The 22176-nt window shown below is 41.8% G+C and overlaps 1 protein-coding gene across 2 annotated transcripts; it reads left to right on the top strand.

Moving 5' to 3' along the window:
• The first annotated feature begins 9183 nt into the window (after positions 1-9183).
• LOC149465868 (uncharacterized) lies at positions 9184-21660 on the top strand. Of its 2 annotated transcripts, none has more exons than XM_089673451.1 (6): positions 9184-9249; positions 13586-13639; positions 17803-17901; positions 18199-18243; positions 21205-21341; positions 21451-21660. In XM_089673451.1, the coding sequence occupies exons 1-6, from the start codon at positions 9210-9212 to the stop codon at positions 21589-21591; spliced, it is 516 nt and encodes a 171-aa protein (XP_089529577.1). In that variant the 5' UTR covers positions 9184-9209; the 3' UTR covers positions 21592-21660. The 2 variants fall into 2 exon arrangements, with proteins under 2 accessions (XP_089529577.1, XP_089529576.1); XM_089673450.1 differs by having other exon boundaries at positions 9243-9382.
• Positions 21661-22176: the final 516 nt, after the last annotated feature.

Raw genomic sequence — 22176 nt, 5'->3', positions numbered from 1 at the left:
TCCGGAAACACATGGCTGTGGGGGAGGAGTCTGTCAACCAATATGTGCGTGGATTGGGAAATCAGGCTGCAGACTGGAGCTCCACTTTAGACAGGAAACATGTGACCTCCACTTCCTCGAGTTGTGTCTATTGGTTGTTTGTTACATTAAAGTTCATTAGAAAAAAGTTGGAGTGGAGGTCGCATGCTTCATGTGGAATGGGGCTCCAGTCTGGAGCTTTGGTTGTTTGTCACATTAAAGCGGTAGTAAACTGCAACCCTTGAAAAAAAAACAGCAAGTCAATGACATAATGTGCTAGTATGTATCGCAAAATGGCACATAATGTGAAAATTACCTTAAAACTAAGCCCTCCAGCGGCGCGCTGTCACCACTGATGGCTTCCATCTTCACCCAGTCCTTCTTCCAGTGGTTTGAATGGCCATGCCGTGATAACGTCATTCTCTACACCAAACCATGGTGACGTCATCCTCAGAGCACACAGCTCTGGAGGAACAGCATGGGCATGCTGTTCCTTTACAGCACAGAGCCAGTTTACAAGTAAATATCTCTAAAATGGTGTACGTTTAGGAGATACTTACAGTACCTACAGGTACAGGCTTTACAGACTTTACTACCACTTTAAAGTTCATTTTTAAAAAATGATGGAGTGGTGGTCAAATGTTTCCTATTGAAAATGGAGCTCCAGTCTACAGCCAGACTCCCTTACCGACTTCACCATAGGGACAGATGGGTCAGGTACATTGGGCTTTATTATCCATAGGTGTTCTCTGATGGGACAAAGGAGAGAAAAAAGAAAGAAGTGCAAACCCTAGCACAGTTAATCAATTTAATATGATTTAAAATATATAAACTCATTGTACGTGTATAACACAGGACGAATGACTTTATTTTTAATGCATAATAAAAGGATTAACCACTTGCCCTCCAGAAGATTTACCGCCTTAATGACCAGGCCAATTTTTTGCTATTTGGCACTGTACTATTTCAACTGGTAATTGCGTGGTCATGCAATGGTGTACCCAACAAAATGTATGTCCTTCTTTCACACAAATAGAGCTTTCTTTTGGTGGTATTTGATCACCTGCTACGTGTCTTTGGTAAAAAAAAACCATTCCAATATATGTACATAAATTGGTTTGTGTGAAAGTTATAATGTGTACAAACTATGGTATATATATATATATATATATATATATATATATATATATATATTGGAATTTACGCAGCTTTTACTTTCTGACTACCTATCACATTTCTTGAGGTGCTAAGATGCCAAGGCAGTACAAAAGCCCCCCAAATGTCCCATTTTTGGAAAGTGGACACCCCAAGGATATTTCTAAAAGGCATGTTGAGTCCATGGAAGATTTTATTTTTTACCACAAATTTTTGGAAAAATGACAAAAAAAGGTTTGTTTTTTGTTTTTTTTGTACACTTAAATAATACATTGCTCACATATGCCATGGGAATGTGGAATAACACCTCAAAACACATTTTGCTACTTCACCGAGTATGGAGATACCACACATGAGAGACTTTTTGGCAACATAACTACATACAGGAGCCTGAAATCCAATGACCACCTCCAGACTTTCAAAGGGCATATTTCCTCATGTCACTTGCTCACTACCTATCACAGTTTCAGAGGCACTAAAATGCCAGGTTAGTACAAACACCCCCCCAAATTACCCCTTTTTGGAAAGTAGACAACCCAAGGAATTTAAAAAGAAGCATGGTGAGTATTTTGAAGATATTATTTTTGTCACAGGGTTCTGAAAGAAAAGAAAAAATACATTTTCGTTTTCTTTTTTGCTATCCAAAAACTTGTGGCAACAAATGAGATCTGCAAAATACTCACCATGTCCCTTAACAAATACCTCAGAGTTTCTGCTTTCCAAAAAGGGGTCATTTGGGGGGGGAGTGCTTCTATTATCCTGGCATTTCAGGGCCACACATCACCCACTCTTGAAGACCAAGCCTTTGACACAGACACTTTTTGTTTACATGAGAAACATTTTTTTTTGCTGGAAAATTACTTTGAACCCCCAAACATTATATATTTTTTAAAGCAGAGGCCCTAGAGAATAATATGGTGGGTGTTGAAATTTTTTATATCACACAGTATTTACACAACAATTTTTCAAATGCATTTTTTTTTTAAATATACTTTTTAGAATTGTAGTGCACAAAACACAATATATTGCTCAATTGTTTGATAAAGTATAAAAGATGACATTACACTGAGTAAATGGATACCAAAGATGACATGCTTTAAAATTGTGCATGCTCGTGCAACGGCAACAAACTACGTACATTTTTAATATCCATAGACAACACTTTAAAAGCCTTTACAGGTCACCACTTTAGATTTACACAGGAAGCCTATTGCTAGAATTGCTGGCCTTGATCTGACGTTCGTGGTGATACCTCACATACATGGTGCAATCTCTGCTTACTTGGGACCACCAATGGCGTTTTCCTTTGCGCGCAAGCATGGGGGTGGGTGTGATTCTTTTTTTCTTCTTTTAATTTTTTTTTCTTTTTTTACTTTTACACTGTTCCTTTCATATTTTTATCACTGTTATTGTTATCACAGGGAATGTAAATATCCTTTGTGATAGCAATAGGCAGTGACAGGTACTCTTTTCTGAAAAATCTGGGATCTATTAGACTCTAAATCTCTCCTCTGCCTTTACATGCATCTGATCACACCAGAAAAACCTTATACCCCATTATGGTCCCTCCCCGCCAATCGTAATCTCACAATTTTGTAGGGATAGCATCTGACTTCCTTATGTACAAAGTCTGTGGCAAGGGGGGTGATGAAATAGTCATCACCTGTCTAACGTACAGCATAGAAGAGTTCAAAGGTACATAAGGACAGATGAGCTAGGCTTTATAGGGACAGAGGAAAATAGTCATTTTAAGGGGGGACTGTGATGGATATGGTAAAATGCCTATTTTGTTTCCTATTGAATATATATGTTGTGTGTATATTTTCTGCCTGCTGGGCTTTGTGGTACTTTAAGAAATCCTTGCTTAAGAAATGTCTGCTCACATGCACCGACCCCCCCTCCCATCGTGCCAACTTCAGACAAAGGAATGTTTTTCTTTCTATAGATAAGACCTGGAAGAAAATCACACCTATAGTATGACGAAGATTGTTTTCGTGTGGAAATGACCAAAGACTAATATAATGCTTATGCTGTTCTCACATGACTCTCGCATCATTTTGCATATATAAGCTCACTTTCACATTATAATAAACTAGAAGTGTTCATGAACTTGTGTGTCAGCGTGAGTCTCTTCCAGTGTGCGCACATTGCAAAGCTAGAATGATTAATTTGGACAGGAGCAGATAATCAACGGACATTTTTAGTCCTTATCTAATTCAGTGCAAAGCCATCCTTGACTGACACCCGCAGATGCTACAGCTGTGGAAAACCTGGACATCTCTGAAAGCAGTGCCTTAAACAGAAGAAGATGATATCACCTGACCAGCTGGCCATAAACCCTTCCTCTGTGCTTTTTTGTCAGTGGAAAACCCCAGGGTATCAACACTAAATTGCAGCCAGTCATCCTAGGCAACCGGACCATAACTGGTTTCTGTGACACCGGAATTGAAGTCACCTTAGTCAGACCAGAGGTGATAGACAAAAAGGACATTCCAGAGAAGTTTATTACCCTCACCGGAGTTGGGGGGACCTGTTCTTCAATACCCTGTGCCTATGTGTTCATTGATTGGGGTGCAGGAAGTGGGATTAGAGAGGTGGGAGTCTCAGATGAGAACCCCACAGCCATTCTATTGGGTGCTGGTTTAGGTACTCTTTTGTCTTACTATGCACCTGCTAAGAACACCCTACCCAACGGAACTCTCTGGACCTAACAAGGGACTATGTGCAGATGTTGGGTTAATATCTGGGAAACGTGTGGACAGAGGGAGGGGGAGCATGGAGTGGAAGTACAGGGTTCTCCATCGCCTAGGAAAGGAGAGGTGACCCCCTTACATGTGCAGGTATCAAACGCATGTGTATTTGATGTTAAGCATGTAGTCATTGTGTGTAATGATGCCATGAGGTACATTCTCTGGATCCTGAGCTAAGGGATGGTCTGGATAAGCCCTTTCCTTGCTTCAGCTCAGAGGATTCTGCCTTGATAACTCCCCGGCAGTTGTCTTTGTGTGAGAGGTGATCTGTAAGTATTCCTCCTCTTCTCTATTATAACTCTAGTGCTCCACCACGTGTTACACTCCAATGAACTTACAAAAGACCCCTTAGTGAAAGGAAGATCATAAGCGCTCGCTTGATCCAATTATTTTGAAACGATTGCCTAATGGTTTAGTAGGCTGGTGGTATCCCTGTCTTTAAATTTCTTCCCCAGTAAACCTTGCATCTCCCTCTCAGGAGATGAATAATGTACACCAGAAAACAAATGCCATCATAGTGCAGTATTTATTCAATAGATAAAGTGCCCATAAATGTATAAAACATTACACTCACATTTACTGGTGCCACATTCCTCAGTACCATTACACAAAGCCAAACACACTCGCCGTTCCACTCACTGGAGCTGACATGCAATTCCAATTGAATAACAGTTGGATAGCACACACCCCCTATACCCTAATAAAGTGACAAGACAAGTCAACCTATACACTCCTTCACCCTGAAGGAAGACTAACTAAATAATACAGCAGACTTGAATAAATATAATTATATTTAAAAACTGAAAGTCCAAAAATAGTCCAAACATTAATCCATCAACATGTGAAAAAGTGACAACAATGCTCAGAGCAGATCCAAATAGCTTAGATTCCAAAGGCGTCGATGATGGATTCCAGATATTCCTCATAGACCTCAAATAAAACAAAACCTAAGCATAGTGTATTATCTTAGGATAACATATATGTACCAGAACCCAAAATGGCCGCTGAAGCACTTCCGGAAACGTCATCCCTGTTGAAAAAGTCCGGATGTGACGAAACACGTCCAGGGCACGTGACGTAGTGACGCACTGACGTTTCTGGAAGTGCTTCAGCGGCCATTTTGGGTTCTGGTACACGCGGCTGTTCCTATCCCTAAGGACTTCCATTTACCACCATTGGAGGTGGCTCTGAGACTCTCCTTTTTCTATGTGGACGCCGATTGTATTTCTCCCATTATCGACGCCGATTTCAGCCTTTTTCTATGTAAGTTGATATAATAAAATTGTGTTTTTACTTGATCATAATACTGACCCCTGGTCTGTCTATGAGGTCTGTGGAAAAGTATCCAGAGAAGCATATGGCATTTTGATGAAGCTCCATCTCACATATGGATTCAATGCTGGTTATATTTACCTAAGGGTAATTATGCATTTTTACCTTACCGTGTGCAGTGGGTTAATTCTATCTAGTTTATGTTCACGATTGCTGTGGCACTTGGTTTTTTTTTGTTTTTGCATGCAGCACGAGTGGCACATATATGTTATCCTAAGATAATACACTATGCTTAAGTTTTGTTTTATTTGAGGTCTATAAGGAATATCTGGAAACCATCATCGACCCCGTTGGAATCTAAGCTATTTGGATCTGCTCTGAGCATTGTTGTCACTTTTTCACATGTTGATGGATTAATGTTTGGACTATTTTTGGACTTTCAGTTTTTAAATATAATTATATTTATTCAAGTCTGCTGTATTATTTATGCAATTCCAATTGCCAGAACCGGAAATGCCGTCACAGCATAGACCGGATGTGGCAAATGTGTTACTGCTTCTACATATTTCGCCGTCTCAGCGTCCTCAGGGAGCTCTTCAATAATACATAATAAAGGTGTTGTGGGATATGGGAAGTACTTTCTCTAGTATGTTGCTTTTTTATTTGCATTTTTTTTTTTTGGGGGGGGGGGATTTTGGTCCTTTTACATGCATAGGATTAATGATGTCCAAAATTGAGGGTCTCTCTTTTAAGCGATTTTGTTTTTAACTTGTACTGGTGGATGCCGAACCCAATGCTTAGTCAGAGTCCTATTGGATATTGATAATTTTTTTCTCATGAAGTTGCATGATATAAAGATAGCTCCAATGGGGTGAAACTACCATATGCTTAGGAAAACATAAAACAACAAAGAGGTACAAAGCTCAAATGTGTAATACCTTCAAGACAATTTACCTTTGGGACTTTGCATCAGGACCTCGTGTCTTTTGGTTATTCTTTGTTGTTCTCCAATTTGATGAATCAGTGACCAAATGCAGTTAAACAGGAGGAAGGATGTAAAACCTCCTGAAAGTTCATAATCTATCACATATCCTAATTACAAGCATAACTGAGTGTAGAACAGCCTACTAATGTACTCTGTATCATTTGAATGACAAAGGATTATAGTTTCCAAGCATTGGAATACAAGAATCTAAACTGAAAAATGTACAAGTCCAATGAAACGCTGAACGACTGTTTAGAGGGATTATTTTTTTTTCCTGTTTGTATCCGTGCCACACTCTACTTAGGCAATAGAAAAGAGAATGGTGATATGCCAAAGAATAGTCGTAAAAGAGATTTTATTATGAAAAATAGGAAATGCCTTTTAACTTACATCCTTAGCTGTACTCAGGAGGAAAGCGTGAAAGGTAAATTAGCAATCGACTAGCAAATTGCTATTACTATTATATACTATTCTGACACTGTGTCTATGAAGAGAATTGTAATGTGTAAAGATAGGTGTATCATATCCTTTTTTTAAATATAAGCATGTTGAACATAATGCTCACAGCTTGTTTTACTTATATATAATATATCCGTATTGTATATAAAATAATTGATAATTATCCACTTAGAAACTTAGACCAAGGTATACATTAGGAATTGAATCAGTTGTAGGTGGGATGCTTTCAGTTCATGGTCCTTAGGTAGTATATTTAGAACTAGGGACAGGTCATAGTGGATAGCATCCAAAGTCAGGAATTAAAGTGTTACTAAACCCAGGACCCTGCTTTCATTATATCTGGTCTCCCGCAGTACACTGAACATGAAAATGCAATTATTTTAGTAAATATAAAATGCTAAATACCTTTTCTCATCAGCAGTTAGAGCAGTCTTGTGACTTCTATTAGTGTCCAGCCGAGCATATATTAAAGCTTCTAGGAGGAGTTTTCATTCTGCTCTAGGAGGATGCAGAACCCCTGACCCTCTGGGCAGTGCTGATTGACCCTGTGCTGATCACATGCACTCTCCCAAGGAAAAAAAAACCTCTTTAGCAATATACACCAAACTGAGCATGTGCAGAGTGTCTCCACAGGATATGTTTTATCAGGAGATAAGAGGGGGACACTGGAAGAAAGGGAAGATCAGAGAAGTCAGGATCAAACAGCCTTTTTACACAATGCAGAGGATTAACCCCTTAGGCTCCACAGTGAGTATAACAAGCATGCTTTACTGCATATACAGACTGATTTAACTGTTGTGAGTTTAGTAACACTTTAAGTTCTCAAAAATATATAAGTGTAAAACACAGTCCAGATAAATAATGTCCCAGTGAAAAATCCTGTAAAATCAATCTGTCACCTTCAGTGATATCCCTCTCCAACACCATCTCCCTGTGAATTCAAAACTCACCGGAACAGATGGCTACCATTACAACAACATAAACGCCTATACATCATACCAGAAACCATCAACGTGTGTGCGATGCTCCCCAATATTTGGGACCAAAGGTATCTCTCGATGGAACCAGGCTAGGGGTGAATAAAACTCATCAAGAGCAAATAAATCTCCAATAGTATAGTATTTATTAAAATTCAATATAAAAACACTCCATACAGAAGCAAGAAATGAAGTCGCTTACATGTAAAGCCACTGCCGACCTGGGACCGTGCAATGGCGTGACTTCAGCACTAGAAACTCCTCCCCGATGAGTTTTGTCCAATTGGACATTATAACCACTTCCCAACCACCTTATAGCAGAAATACTGCTACAGGACGTCAGGGCTGCACAAAATCACACACACATATATATAATTTTGTATTTGCTTTGGTGGCTACAGCTGTTGATCACTGAGTCCCGGCCATGGATTCCCCGCTGTGACCCAGCGATCACCGAGTATAACTGATGGGGGAGAGGTCTGTATGTAAACAATACAGATCTCTCCCCTGTCAGCTCCAGCATGCTGCTTTGTACTGCATAACAGAGCAATAAAAAGCAGCATGCTTACACAGTAAAGCACATACAGCACACAGTTAACCCTTTGATCGCCCCAGATGTTAACCCCTTCCTGTCCAGTGCAATTTGTAAAGTGTCAGTGCTTTTTATTAGCACTAATCACTGTATTGGTGTCACTGGAGATGTCAGTGACAGTTAATCAGTTCCCCCCCAGTGTCAGAAAGCCTGCCGCTGTCCCACTATAAGTCACTGATCGCCGCCATTACTAATATAAAGAGAACAAATTCCAACATATATACCGCCATTTGTAGACGCTATAACTTTCACATAAACCAATTGATTTACACGTATTATGGGTTTTTTTAACAAAGAGATGGAGCAGAATAAATTTTGGTCTAAATTTATGAAGAAATTCTATTTTTAAAAAATTTTTACTGGACATGTTTTATAGCAAAAAGTAAAAAAATATTGGTTTTTTTTTTTCAAAATTGTCGCTTTTTTTTGTTTTTATAGCGCAAAATATAAAAACCGCAGAGGTGATCAAATACCTCCAATAGAAAGCTCAATTCGTGGGAAAAAAAGGACATATGTTTCATTTGAGTGCAGCGTTGCATGACCGCGCAATTGTCAAAGTAATGCAGCGCTGTAACACAAAAAAATTATCTGGTCAGGAAGGGGGGTAAATTATCAGGTGGGCAAGTGGTTAAAGTTCATTATATAAAAGTGGATGTCACAGATTTACTGTACTCCACTCTGCAGCTATTGATTGTTACATTGAAGTTCACTAACACAAAAACAAAGTTGGAGTGGAGGTCACGTGTTTCCTGTCCAGAGTGGAGCTCCAGTCTGCAGCCACACCCCCTTGAAAAGTATACACAGCAATTATGTGACAAGAAATATGTGAGCTCCACTTCCTTGAGTTGTGTCTGTAGGTTTTTCATTACAGTAAAGTTCTTATAATTAAAAAAAAGGTTGAGTGGAGGTCACATGTTTCCTGTCGAGTGGAGCTCCACTCTGCAGCTTCTGCTTGTTACAGTAAAGGGGGGGAATGGAGGTCATGTGTTTCCTGTAAACAAATGAGCTGCTTTCGCTGGCATAGAGGTGACCAGCCTACAGGTGTGCAGTTGTTTGTGAGGGTCAGAGCAGTTGGTGTTTGTGAGCTCCATATTTAATATGAGGTTCATCAAGTGCATGCCAGTTCTTTTACTGTACCTCATTGCATGTGTCCATTCCTCCCACGGGCGGCCAGGTAGAGTTAATTTTCAGTATATTCCAGTATATTGTATTCTAGACTGGAGGATTGATTCACCAGAAGTAACATCGGGAAACACACGTTGCAGTGGATGTCCAGAGATGGATTGCTATGTACATAGGGCCGATCATGGTGCTCTTCCCACTACTGTCTTTTTCTTTTCTACCCATAATTTTCTTCTCACAGTGTAGCGGCAAGATGAGTATTCCATGAAAATCGGTATCCCCTGGAGGAACAGCGCATGCATGGGTTCAAGGCATGACAAGCCGATCACTGAGCTGCTGCAGCTGAACATGTACCTGAGTTCAACTAACTCAGAGGTATGCAGCCTTTGAGCGGTAGAGATCTACCTGAACAACATGAAAGAGATCTCCAGGGTTCAGCACCATTTAAAAAAAAAATTAAAAAGCAAGGCCTAACTAAATAGCAAGGAAAATATATAAAAATATAATAAAACAAATGTCACTGTTAAAATACAAACTTAGCCTACCTTAAAATGGTCAGTGTCAGTCAGAAGGGCAGTGGCTGGTGTCAGTAGGGCAGAGGTTGCTGTCAGTCAGTAGAGCAATGGATGGTGTCAGTCAGCAGGGCAGTGGATGGTGTCAGTAGGGCAGATGTTGTCAGTCAATAGAGCAGTGGATGGGGTCAGTAGGGCAGATGTTGTCAGTCATTAGAGCAGTGGATGGGGTCAGTAGGGGAGAGGTTGCTGTCAGTCAGTAGAGCAGTAGATGGTGTCAGTAGGGCAGAGGTAGACTGCAATCGATGGGTTGCAGACCCCCGAACTAACCCCTTACATGTCAAGTGGTCTGGAGGGCATAGCAGGACACAGGATCAGCGGGGGACACAGGGAGAATCATTTAACCTCTTACATGCTGACTGATCGGCGGGGGACACAGGCATAATCATTTAACCCCTTACATGCTGACTGATCGGCGGGGGACACAGGCCTTATCACTTAACCGCTTACATGCTGACTGGTCGGCGGGGGACACAGGCATAATCATTTAACCCCTTACATGCTGACTGGTCGGCGGGGGACACAGGCATAATCATTTAACCCCTTACATGCTGACTGATCGGCGGGGGACACAGGCATAATCATTTAACCCCTTACATGCTGACTGATCGGCGGGGGACACAGGCCTAATCATTTAACCGCTTACATGCTGACTGGTCGGCGGGGGACACAGGCATAATCATTTAACCCCTTACATGCTGACTGGTTGGCGGGGGACACAGGCATAATCATTTACTGTTTACATGCCAAGTGCTCTGCGGCACACAGGTAGAAAATGTAACCGCTTACATGCTGAATGAACAGTGGGGACACAGGCACCGCACATGCTTGGGCACTTTGACAGGCGAGCGATGATACAGTCATGCTTCTTCATCATGAACAGAGCCAATCGCAGGGGTACACGGGGATATAGGATGTCAGTGCGGTTGTGGGTCTATCGGTGGAGGGTGGTAGTTTGGGAAGGGGGGCTGTTTATGGCGGAGGGGGGCGCCCCTCTTCAACTACTGCCCCCCTCACTATCCACTGAAAGACCATCACCCCTCAACTAACTATCCCTGCTCCCCCAGTGATGAACATTCCCATTCCCTACCACTAATACCCCCACTGACAGACCTCCACCCACCTACTACCAACCCCAACCCCTCACTGACAGACTACCTTGTCCCCTACGTAAATGAGCCTCACATCACTGACAATCCCTCCACCCTACCTTCCATCGCCTACCCCTGCCCCACCAACTGCCGCCTACCACCCACAGACCTCCACTCCCCCAGCTACCAACCCAAACCAACTACTGACAGACCCCCACAGATACACCAGCACCCCCTCAACTACAGACCCCACCCCTACCCTATAACTACTTACCCCTATGACTCCCCCCCGGTGACCACCATTCCTCCCTCTGAAGGACCATTACCACACCTCCAACTACCACCCCCTTTCGCCATAACCAGTGCTGTTACTGCTATATGACTGCTTTATTTGGTTTCAGCACCACCCACAGCTTTATGTACGCTTACTGGCAGGACAAGAGTCTTGCAACTACATGGGGCGGAGCAGATGGGGTGTAGTGGTGGAAGAGGTGAGCATCGGTAAGAGGAGAACAGCAAGGAAGCAGAAGTATGAGGATTGGTGAGAGGAGTACAGCAGGGAAGCAGAAGTATGAGGATTGGTGAGAGGAGTACAGCAGGGAAGCAGAGGTATGAGCATTGGTAAGAGGAGTACATCAGGGAAGCAGAGGTATGAGCATTGATGAGAGGAGTACAGCATGGAAGCAGAGGTATGAGCATTGGTGAGAGGAGTACAGCAGGGAAGCAGAGGTATGAGCATTGATGAGAGGAGTACAGCATGGAAACAGAGGTATGAGCATTTGTGAGAGGAGTACAACAGGGAAGAGGTATGAGCATTGGAAAAGGTGGAGGTGGTGTGGGTGAAGCAGATAGTATTGACAAAAGGGGAATATAGCAGATGTCCTCATAAAGAAGCCCTGTCACTGTCCAAATCTATCACCAGGAGACTTGTTAGTCCCTGTATGTTAGTTAAAATAATTTTTTTGTCTTTAAAGTGGTAGTAAAATCTTCTGACAGGCAGGGTTTTTATAACAGACGAGACCCTATAGGCCTGTTCTTTCATAAATGCCTTCCTGCCTGTCAGTGGTTAATGCGATCTAAGCTGCGCATGCGTAGCTCTGACCACATTTACGACCCGCTCTGTGAGCCGCTACGATGTGACTCCCAGGCGCATGCACGGGAGTGATGTCACCACAGCCTGGCCAATCAAGCGGCCAACGATTCGACCAGGTTAACATGGAGGTGCCTGGGACTCTTTGGGAGCTGTGACAGCCCAGGGTTAGAGGTCTCCATTTGTAGGTAAGTCTCTCATAATGTATTAGTATGCAGTGCATACTAGTATATTATGGCCTAAACCTGCAGGGGGGCACATTATTTCAGTTTCTCATAGAGATTTTGCTACCGCTTTAAGGTGTCCGTTTATGAAAGAGAGAAAAGCCGAGATCCTGATGATCATAGATGATCTCTCAGGTGTGCCAGTTTATGAAGTTGAGGTGAGGAGTGGAGAACATTTTCTTCACTTCTCATCACAGGACACACCCTTCTATTATTAACCTTTACAGAGATGGCCAGATTATGAATGTGAGAGCTATAGATCTCACTGGCCATCTCTTTAAAATATCTCCGTCCCAGATTCTCCAGCCCAGAGCTGGAGAATCTTGGTGAGAAGCTGCAGTGATGTGAGGAAAAGGCTTCTTTCTTCCTAATATCAGCACCAGAGGGGTTAAACATTAAATAAATAAATTATAACTATATATGTTTATGTATGTATATATGTATATTATACTATATTTGTATATTAGTATAATATACAAGTAGTTCCATATATATTTGGACACAAGCACAATTTTAGTTTTTTTCAGGTATTTACCAAAACATATTCAAGCTATAGTTACATAATGGATATGGGCTGAAGGTGCACACTCTCAGGTTTAATTTGAGGGTATGTACATTCAAATTGGAGGAAGGGTTTAGGAATTACAGCTCTTAAGAGTAGCCACTCCCCCCCCTTTTTCAAGGGACCAAAAGTAATTGAACAAATCAAAAGCTGTTTCATGGCCAGGTGTGGGCTACTCCTTTGTTATTTCTTCATCAATTAGGCAGGTAAAAGGTCTGGAGTTGATTCTAAGTGTGGTATTTGCATTTGGAATCTGTTGCTGTGAACTTACATGTGTTCAAAGGAGCTGTTCATGCAAGGACAAAACTAATAGGACAATTGAATATAATCATAAATAAAATGTTCATTTTTTATTTTTTATTGAGGATCCTTTACTGGCAATGACTGCCTGAAGTCAGGAACCCATGGACATTTCCAAAGACTGGGTTTCCTCCTTTCTGATGCTTTGCCAGACTCTAACTGCAGCTGTCTTCAGTTGTTCTTTGTTTGTGGGTCTTTCTGCCTGTAGGTTTGCCTTCAGCAAGTGAAATGCATGCTTAATTGGGTTGAGATCCGGTGATTGACTCGGCCATTTCAGAATATTCCACTTCTTTTCCTTCAAAAGCTCCTGGGTTGCTTTTTCAGTATATTTTTTTTTTAATTATTTTTTTACTGTAGGTTTGGGACTCTGATTTCCTGTGTCACATTTTAATGTCTGTATTTCTCTCCTTTTTTAGACCATCCACAAGATTATGTCCAGCCATCTAAAGAGAAAGACGTCAAGAAAAGAGGTAAGGATAAAATAACTTTACATTTGCTTTAATTCACAAAGATTTCACATAAGGATAAGGACATTTCTTTTTGACATAATTTTCAAATCTCATTGGCTCTCATCAGTCGCTTTTTTAAAATAAGGATCCTTATTTCTGGGGCATTAGCTTTGTGAACTGAACCCATTGTCTGAAATGCCTATGATTCAAAATAATATTGAGGTTCTGCTCATTAATTCTTCCAGAGAGATAGTATAGGTTACACATGTGTATTATACATATGGGGTAAAAAGGGAATGTACAAAGATGAAGACTGGTCAGATATGTAGGACTACTCATTTAAGCAACTAGTTTCCATTAGAGACAGACTAGTTCAGTTAAAGGGATATTAAAGGCTATTAAAAATAAATAAATAAATAACAAACGTGCCATACTTACCCGCTCTGTGCAGTGGTTTTGCACAGAGCAGCATCGATCCTCCTCTTCTCAGGTCCCCCACCAGCACACCTGGCCCCTCCTATCTGCCGAGTGCCCACAGAGCAAGCAGCTTGCTATGGGGGCACCCAAGCCGGCTCTCTCCAGAGCCACTGCTCTGCGTGTCCATTCACACAGAGCCGTGGCTCGGCCGTGGTATTTGTAGATGTCTGGGAGGATATTCTGTTGAATGTATTTCTTCTATTGTGCTTCATCCTTACTCAGTACGAGCCACACAAGTTGTAAATGTTTGATAGTTTTCTATTGCTGTAAAGGGGGAGATTAAAATTTGTTAATTTAATCTTTCACAATATAACGTGGAAGCTGATTAGGGTTGATTTTACTAAAACTGGAGAGTTCACAATTTGGTGCAGCTATGCATAGAGACCAAAGTGCCTTCTACCTTTTTGTTACTTTATGCGTTGTTCTAAAAAGACAGGCACAGTCATATACATGCAGAATACAAGAATAATAGGCAAAATGACAATTTTGAAGATCATTTTCTTAAGGCTTGGTTTACACCAATGCGTTTTTTTTGTGCTTTTTGCAGAAAAGCACTACAGTCCATTTAACGTGGTTTCCTATGGGACATGTTCACATCCAGGGGCGGACTGACCATTTGGAAACTCGGGCACTGCCTGAGGGCCCAGAGTCAGTAGGGGGCCCCATGAGATGCCCCTGGTACCTTTCTCATAGGCTTTTTTGAGTTTGGGCAAGGACACAGGGGCCCAATGATCCCCTATTGCTCGGGGGCCCCATGAGTTGTCAGTCCGCCCCTGTTCACATCTATGCTTTTTTGAGCTGCTGCGATTTTGGAAAGGGTTAGGGACTTTTTCAAATGCAAAACGTTATGTTTCTGGTTCAACAGACTTCAATGGAGATGCTGCAGAAAATGCATGTAGTTCATTTTTTATGTTTCTTTCACACTTTTTTTACGCAAGTGGGTAAAAAAAAAAAAAGACATAAAAAATGCAAAATGCATCAAAAATGCAAAATGCACTGCAAAAAGGACAAAATGCAAACTGCATGTGAATCAGGCCTAAAGCAGCACTATAGTTAATAAAAACCGAGCTAGGAGGTTAGAGTTTTCTTTAGCATAAGAAACTTTGCATGTCGTGTTTGCTAAAAAGAAAACCCCTTTCCTGTCTCACCTGGCATTCTTATTTGGGCATGTGTAAGATGCTGGGAATGCATCCTGGTGTTAGGAGTAATGAGTTACATCAGAAGTGGCCAAGGGATGATAGAATAGGAAAGCCGAGAGCAGGGAATATGGCGGCCCTAGCAAGTAGAGTGATGTAGGGCAGCACGAGAAATTTCTTTTCTCTTATTACTAGAGGAGAGCATACAGGCAGGCGACTCTGTCTTAATGTGCAATGTGGTCATAAATTCACAGCTGTCCTGTGTCCTGTGCATGCTTTCTGTATTAACTTAAGAATACTTCCCAATTATTATCTTGGACTACAGAGCAATTAGTCTGTAATGTAGAGATGAGGAGAATAGAAGGGATTCAGTAGCTTAGCAAAAGACAGTTAAGCAGGGCTTTCTCCTTTTGGTCCGCAGAATGCTGTGTGTTGTCAGCCAAAACAGGACATTCGGAGAAGAGTGCATTTCTGGCAGATCGGCAGATATTTTTCTGTATTTGCAGGATCTTTTAAAGGAAGAAAATAGAGTGCCTTGAAAAAGTATTCATACTTCTTGAAATTTTCTACATTTTGTCATGTTACATCCAAAACATAAATGTATTTTATTGGGACAAAGTGGCACATAATTGTGAAGTGGAAGGAGAATGATAAATTCTTTTCAACATTTTTACAAATAAATATCTGAATAGTGTGGCGTGCATTTGTATTGAGTCAATACTTTGTAGAACCACCTTTCGCTGCAATTCCAGCTGCAAGTCTTTTTGGGGATGTCTCTACCAGCTTTGCACATCTAGAGAGTGAACTTTTTGCCCATTGTTCTTTGCAAAATAGCTCAAGCTCTGTCAGATTGGAGGGAGAGTGTCTGTGAACAGCAATTTTCAAGTCTTGCCACAGATTCTCAATTGGATTCAGGTCTGGACTTTGACTGGGCCATTCTAACACATGAATATGCTTTGATCTAAACCATTCCATTGTAGCTCTGGCTGGATGTTTCGGGTTGTTGTCCTGCTGGAAGGTAAACCTCCGCCCAGTCTCAAGTCTTTTGAAGACTCGAACAGGTTTTCTTCTAAGATTGCCCTGTATTTGGCTCCATCCATCTTCCCATCAACTCTGACCAGCTTCCCTGTCCCTGCTGAAGAAAAGCATCCCCACAACATGAAGCTGCCACCACTATGTTTCACGGTGGGGATGGTGTGTTCAGGGTGGTGTGCAGTGTTAGTTTTGCACCACACTCTTCCATAACGGCCAGATTTGTGGGGTGCAATAGTAATAGTTGTCCTGTGGACAGATTCTCCCACCTGGGCTGTGGATCTCTGCACTTCCTCCAGAGTTACCATGGGCCTTTTGGCTGCTTCTCTGATTATTGCTCTCTTTGCCTGGCCTGTCAGTTTAGGTGGCCTTGGTAGGTTTGCAGTTGTGCCATACTCTTTCCACTTTCAGATGATTGATTGGACAGTGCTCCATGAGATGTTTCAAGCTTGGGATATATTTTTATAAGCTAACCCTGCTTTAAACTTCTCCACAACTTTTATCCCTGACCTGTCTGGTTTGTTCCTTGGCCTCCATGATGCTGTTTGTTCACTAATGTTCTCTAACAAACCTCTGAGGGCTTCACAGAACAGCTATATTTATACTGAGATTAAATTACACACCGGTGGACTCTATTTACTAATTAGGTGATTTCTGAAGGCAGTTGGTTGCACTAGATTTTAGTTAGAGGTATCAGAGTAAAGGGGGTTGAATACAAATGCACACCACACTTTTCAGATATTTATTTGTAAAAAATGTTGAAAACCATTTATTATTTTTATTCCACTTCACAATTATGTGCCACTTTGTGTTGGTCTATCACATAAAATCCCAATAAAATACACTTACATTTTTGGTTGTAACATGACAAAATGTGGATAATTTTAATGGGTATGAATACTTTTTCAAGGCATTGTATGGGGAAATGTGCAAAGTATTGCAGAGATGAACAGCATACATTCTTATTGGACCAGTGTATTTAGCTACAAATATTAAATGTGACCAGCTATAGAGGGCTGTCTTCCTAGTAAAAGGTTAGATTTCTCATTGCAGTATAGAAAATGTAGCTGTCTGCCTCGTGATAGATTTCTTTAGCAGGTTATTGAATACAATGGAAGTTTTAATTTTTAGAATTGTCCTTGTAAGTTGCACCCAGGGGGGGACTGACCATTTGGAAACTCGGGCACTGCCCGAAACCCCGGGTCAGTAGGGGCCCCATGAGATGCCCCTGGTACCTTTTCATAGGCTTTTTTGAGTTTGGGCAGGGACACAGGGGCCCCATGATCCCCTATTGCCCGGGGGCCCCATGAGTTGTCAGTCCGCCCCTGGTTGCATCTGAATGGCTAAATAGGAATCTGAGGTTCCAGGTTTACAAGCCCTTAAATCAAGGGGGGTAGAGGGGGGTAGGAGGGATAGCACAAATATAGCTTGCTGATACAGGTGAAAGGAAATTACAGATGCTATTGAAAATGTCACTGAATCTTGTCTTTTTACTAAATGCAGTTCACCCATTCAATATTTTTTCCCGTTCTTTCACAGGATCAAAATCTCTTTCCAAAATTATGTTTTTTTCTAGTGCAATCAACAACCCGGACACAGAAACTGACATGTTTGAGGAATCTTCATTGCCTGCGACAGGTTTGTGTAACTATATCTTTATTTACTATATATATTTGTACAGGATAGAACTGGGTGATCTTAGGGGCTCGTTAATAACAAAGAGCCAATGTCACTATCTGCTCTTTTTTTACTTTGCACACGCTGTGTTCCGCCCATTCATAAAAATCGGTCCACGGAGTATAGATGGCAAAGCCCAGTGGAGTTCTCTCTGCTCAGTGCTTTTTAAAATGAGCCCCTTAGTGACTGTTGTCTCCTTTGTTAATGCACTTTACATGTTGTGATTTTCTTATGGTTTTTTTTTTTTTTTTTTTACAGAAGAGCCTTCTTCAAACCAGACAATTGCGTCAGAAATTGGTAACGGTAAGTGTAGATTTATCTCTTTATATACATTATTTTGCTATAGATTTATGTATAACTCTTCTTTCTGTTCAGAAATGTTTTCTCCAAATCTCATTTTGCCTTCTCCTGAATTTTTTTTAACCCCTTATTGACTGAGGGTAAAACAAATGTTAATGCCTAAACACAATTTTGCAACTTTGAAATGTGTTAGACAAACTGTACATATCATTGCAACTACTTTGTGCATTCAGCTGGATTATACCTTGTTTTTGTCAGGACAAACTGGACTTTCTTTTTGGTGGTAAATGGTAACATATCTCCTGATTTTAATTTTGTTTTTTAAACAAAACATTTTTATTTATTTGGCTGCATATTTCTTGCTACTACCATACACAAAGAACAGGCCAGAATTTTTCCTGCTCCTGACGATCGCAGCAGTACCACATGTGTATGTTAGTTGTTGTTTGTACCTGTAGTATAGCCCAGAAAGGAGAGAGAGGGTGGGAGGGAGAGAGAGGGAGGGAGGGGGAGAGAGAGAGGGAGAGAGAGAGAGAGGGAGGGAGAGAGAGAGAGAAAACCCCCCTCCACAAAGACAGATAGGCGTATATACGGTCCTATGGATAATGGCCCACTACCAATAGGCTGCATACATGCGTACTGATGGCGGGAAGGGGTTAAAGTGGTTGCATACCCTGTGAAGTGACTGGTCTCAGGCGATACACAGAAATGGAACAAATCCTCCTACTGAAGTTGTACCTGTTTATGCATTGTCTTCTCTTTTCTACATCCATTCAAAGATCAGAATTTATAAAGCTTGTCTCCATGGCTTCTCCAGACCCTTTCACATCTGTCACATATGCTCAGAGTGAACCTGCTCTCACCTGTGAAAAGCACAGGGCACCAGTGACGGACCTGCCAATTCTGGTGTTCAATGGCAATTCCAATCGAGCTCTATGGTGACGGGCAGTGAGCACAGGTCCACTGGAGGATGTCAGGTCCTCAGGCCACCCTTATGAAGTCTTTCTGATTGTTTGGCCAGAGACATTCACACCAGTGGCCTGCTTGAGGTCATTTTGTAGGGCTCTGGCAGTTTTCATCCTGTTCCTCCTTGCACAAAGGAGCAGATACCAGTCCTGCTGATGGGTTAAGGACCTTCTACAGCCCTGTCCAGCTCTCCTAGAGTAACTGCCTGTCTCCTGGAATCTCCTCAGTGCTCTTAGAGACTGTGCTGGGAGACACAGCAAACCTTCTGGCAATGGCACGTATTGATGTGCCATCCTGGAGGAGCTGGACTGCCTGTGCAACCTCTGTAGGGTCCAGGTGTCGCCTCATGCTACCAATAGTGACACTGACCCTAGCCAAATGCAAAACTAGTGAAAAACAGCCAAATAAGATGAGTAGGAAAAAAATGACAGTGGCCTGCATTTGTAAAACCATTTCTGTTTTGGGGGTCATCTCATTGTTACCCATCTAGTGTACCTGTTGTTAATTTCATCAACACCAAAGCAGCTGAAACTGATTAACATTCCACTCTGCTACTTCACTGACCAGATCCATATTCCAAGAGTTTAATTGACTTATGCTATACTTTGATTAAAAAGTGTCAAAAACAAGAAGCAGTGAGCACAGTTTTAGGGTACACAGAAGATCAACTCTCTCGAGAGTGTTGGTTTTCCAGTACAGCTCAGGTGGTGATTGTTCTGTTTGGTAGAGTTTGGCAACAGCAATGGTAAGTATTTACACTCTACTTTTGCAGGTATATTTTCTTTGCCAGAATCGTTGAAACCGTGTTGCTTTAATCCCTGTCACCCGGCAACAGTAGTGTGCTTCCTTGTAAAGCTAGGATTTCACAAATCATTGTTGAACAGTTTGGATGTTTGCTCATTTCTTGTCTACAAGGTTCCCCTATTTCTCTACAACAGCCCTCAAAATTTCTACTCACCCGCTCGTATTGGGCAAGTGGAAACTACGTGGGGGCGAGCAGCATCAAGACTAGAAGTGTGTGGGTGGAGCGGTGGTGGGGGCAGTTACAAGCATCAATTTCCCTGTAAGGTTTTCAGTGACGCAACTGAAAGCTGCAGAAGGGAGAGGAGAAGCGGCTTACAGCGGCTTCATTGAAGGCCATACAGGGAGATCGCTGCTTGTAACCTGCCCCCACCGCTGCACCGGTCCTTCAGTTTCTTTCCAGGCCCCTCATGTGTGGTCCTCGGTGCCCAGCCTCTCCCTCTATCCTTCTGCCTCCCCCTGTGCCTGCTCCCACACTCCAGTCCATGCAGCTTCTCAGAAGAGGATGTGTGGGCAGGAATTATTCTACAGAGAAGCCGTCAGCCCTGTGATGACAGAGCCACGTGAGTTTGACCTTCCCTTCCCGCCTTTCCTTTCCTTCCCTTCCCGCCCCTCCTTCCTTTTCCTTTTTCCTTTCTTTTTATTTTTCCTTCCTTTTCCTTTCCTTTTTCCTCTTTGCTCACCCCCCTGACCTCCGCACTGTGCGTCATTTTGTTTCACTCTTGATGTAAAGCACTTATTTTCCTTTTATGTTTACATTGCTTTATGTCAATATTGTTAAAGTTGTTTTTGTTAATATTTTCTGTTGTACCTTTATTCTGCATAAAATACTTAACAGTGTAATTTCATGAGATCATTTATGAGGACGTGTTTAGGGGTGGAACTAGAGGCGGGTCAGGGCAGGGGTTGGATGGGGCAACCGGTGGCAAGTAACTCTTAAGGCCTGGCTAGTAGCTCAGGACTTGAAATTTTAAGCCCTGGTCTACAAGATAGTCATTAATCACTGTACAGCTCATGGAGGTTGATATAAAGCAAGAGAAGGCACAAAACCATTATAATTCACAAAACATGTCTTAATTAAAGAAAAGGTAGAAAAAGGAAGAAATGATTTCTTAAATGCAATGCCCTGTATTTTTGTCATTCCTATATATTTCTAAAAAATAAACACTTTCATTTTAAGCTTCCTTTTTTTTCCAGATATGGTAGAAAGGGTAAACCAGGTAACAGATGCATTAATTCCTGAACTTTCCAAAAATAAGATAATTTGGCACTTAGCCGTGTCTTTCGTGGTAGTGCTCAACCTGATCGCATGTGTGGTATTCTTCTTCTGCTTTGTAAGTATAAGTATATATAGTATATATGATTTGCTTTTATTTATTTCTTTACCAGCTGTTGTTTTTTTTATACAGGAATTAATTCATGTTTCTGTTTTTGTGTTAACAGCAATGGCAACGGCAACAGCTGCAGCAACAGATGAATGAACTGGATATAGAGTCTCAGCCTAACTGGGAGGATTTCAAGGCTGAGACTAATGGTCTGAGTTTAGAGTTAGAGGCTGAAACTAAAGACTCTTACGCTCCTTGATTCATCAGAAAAGTCTGTTCCTTCGACCACCTCCTCGTAAGAATAAAAAGACCCAAAATCTAGAGTTTATACAGATTGCCAAATCTGTGTGGATTCGGTGAACGTCCGCTTGGAGCCGGTACCTATCAAAACTATAAAAAAAATTGGAGGAAGGGAGGAGGAGACAAAGCGGACACACCTAGTATAGGTGCAAAAGGCTAATATTCTACTGCAATACACTATTTTTTTTACAGATATAGATTTAAAAGTAATCCTGTAGGACAGGGCTTGAAATTTCTACTCGCCTGCTCGCCAATGGCGAGTGGAAATTATGGTGGGGGCAAGTGTGTCCCCCGGGGCCGTCTTGCTGAGCAGGCTCGGAGCTCAGACGGGATCTGTCATTGGCAATGGGAACTGTCAGACTGCTCAATAGCTGAGCGCAGTGAAAGCAAAGCAAGGAGTGTGTGCTCTGCTCTCTGCCTCCCCCTAGAGTGCAGTACCCAGATCTGTGAGTGAACAACGAAGTACTGCAACATTTTATGGGGGGGGGGGTGTACGTGTACATGTGTGTGTGTTTGTGTGTGTCTGTGTATGCATGTACAATTG

Source organism: Staurois parvus, unplaced genomic scaffold, assembly GCF_062004578.1.
Source record: "Staurois parvus isolate SC_StPar_1 unplaced genomic scaffold, SC_StPar_1.0 ptg000137l, whole genome shotgun sequence".
Taxonomy (NCBI): Eukaryota; Metazoa; Chordata; class Amphibia; order Anura; family Ranidae; genus Staurois; species Staurois parvus.
Note: the sequence above shows the minus strand (reverse complement) of the source record. Positions and strands in the feature narration are given on the sequence as shown.

Bases quoted from the DNA above. Each gene is read 5' to 3' on its own strand.
- LOC149465868 (XM_089673450.1), top strand. From the start codon at position 9,307: ATGAGGTTCATCAAGTGCATGCCAGTTCTTTTACTGTACCTCATTGCA. The intron at 9,383-13,585 runs GTAGAGTTAATT...CTCCTTTTTTAG, and splicing joins TTCCTCCCACGGGCGGCCAG to ACCATCCACAAGATTATGTC. The intron at 18,244-21,204 runs GTAAGTGTAGAT...TTTTTTTTCCAG, and splicing joins TGCGTCAGAAATTGGTAACG to ATATGGTAGAAAGGGTAAAC.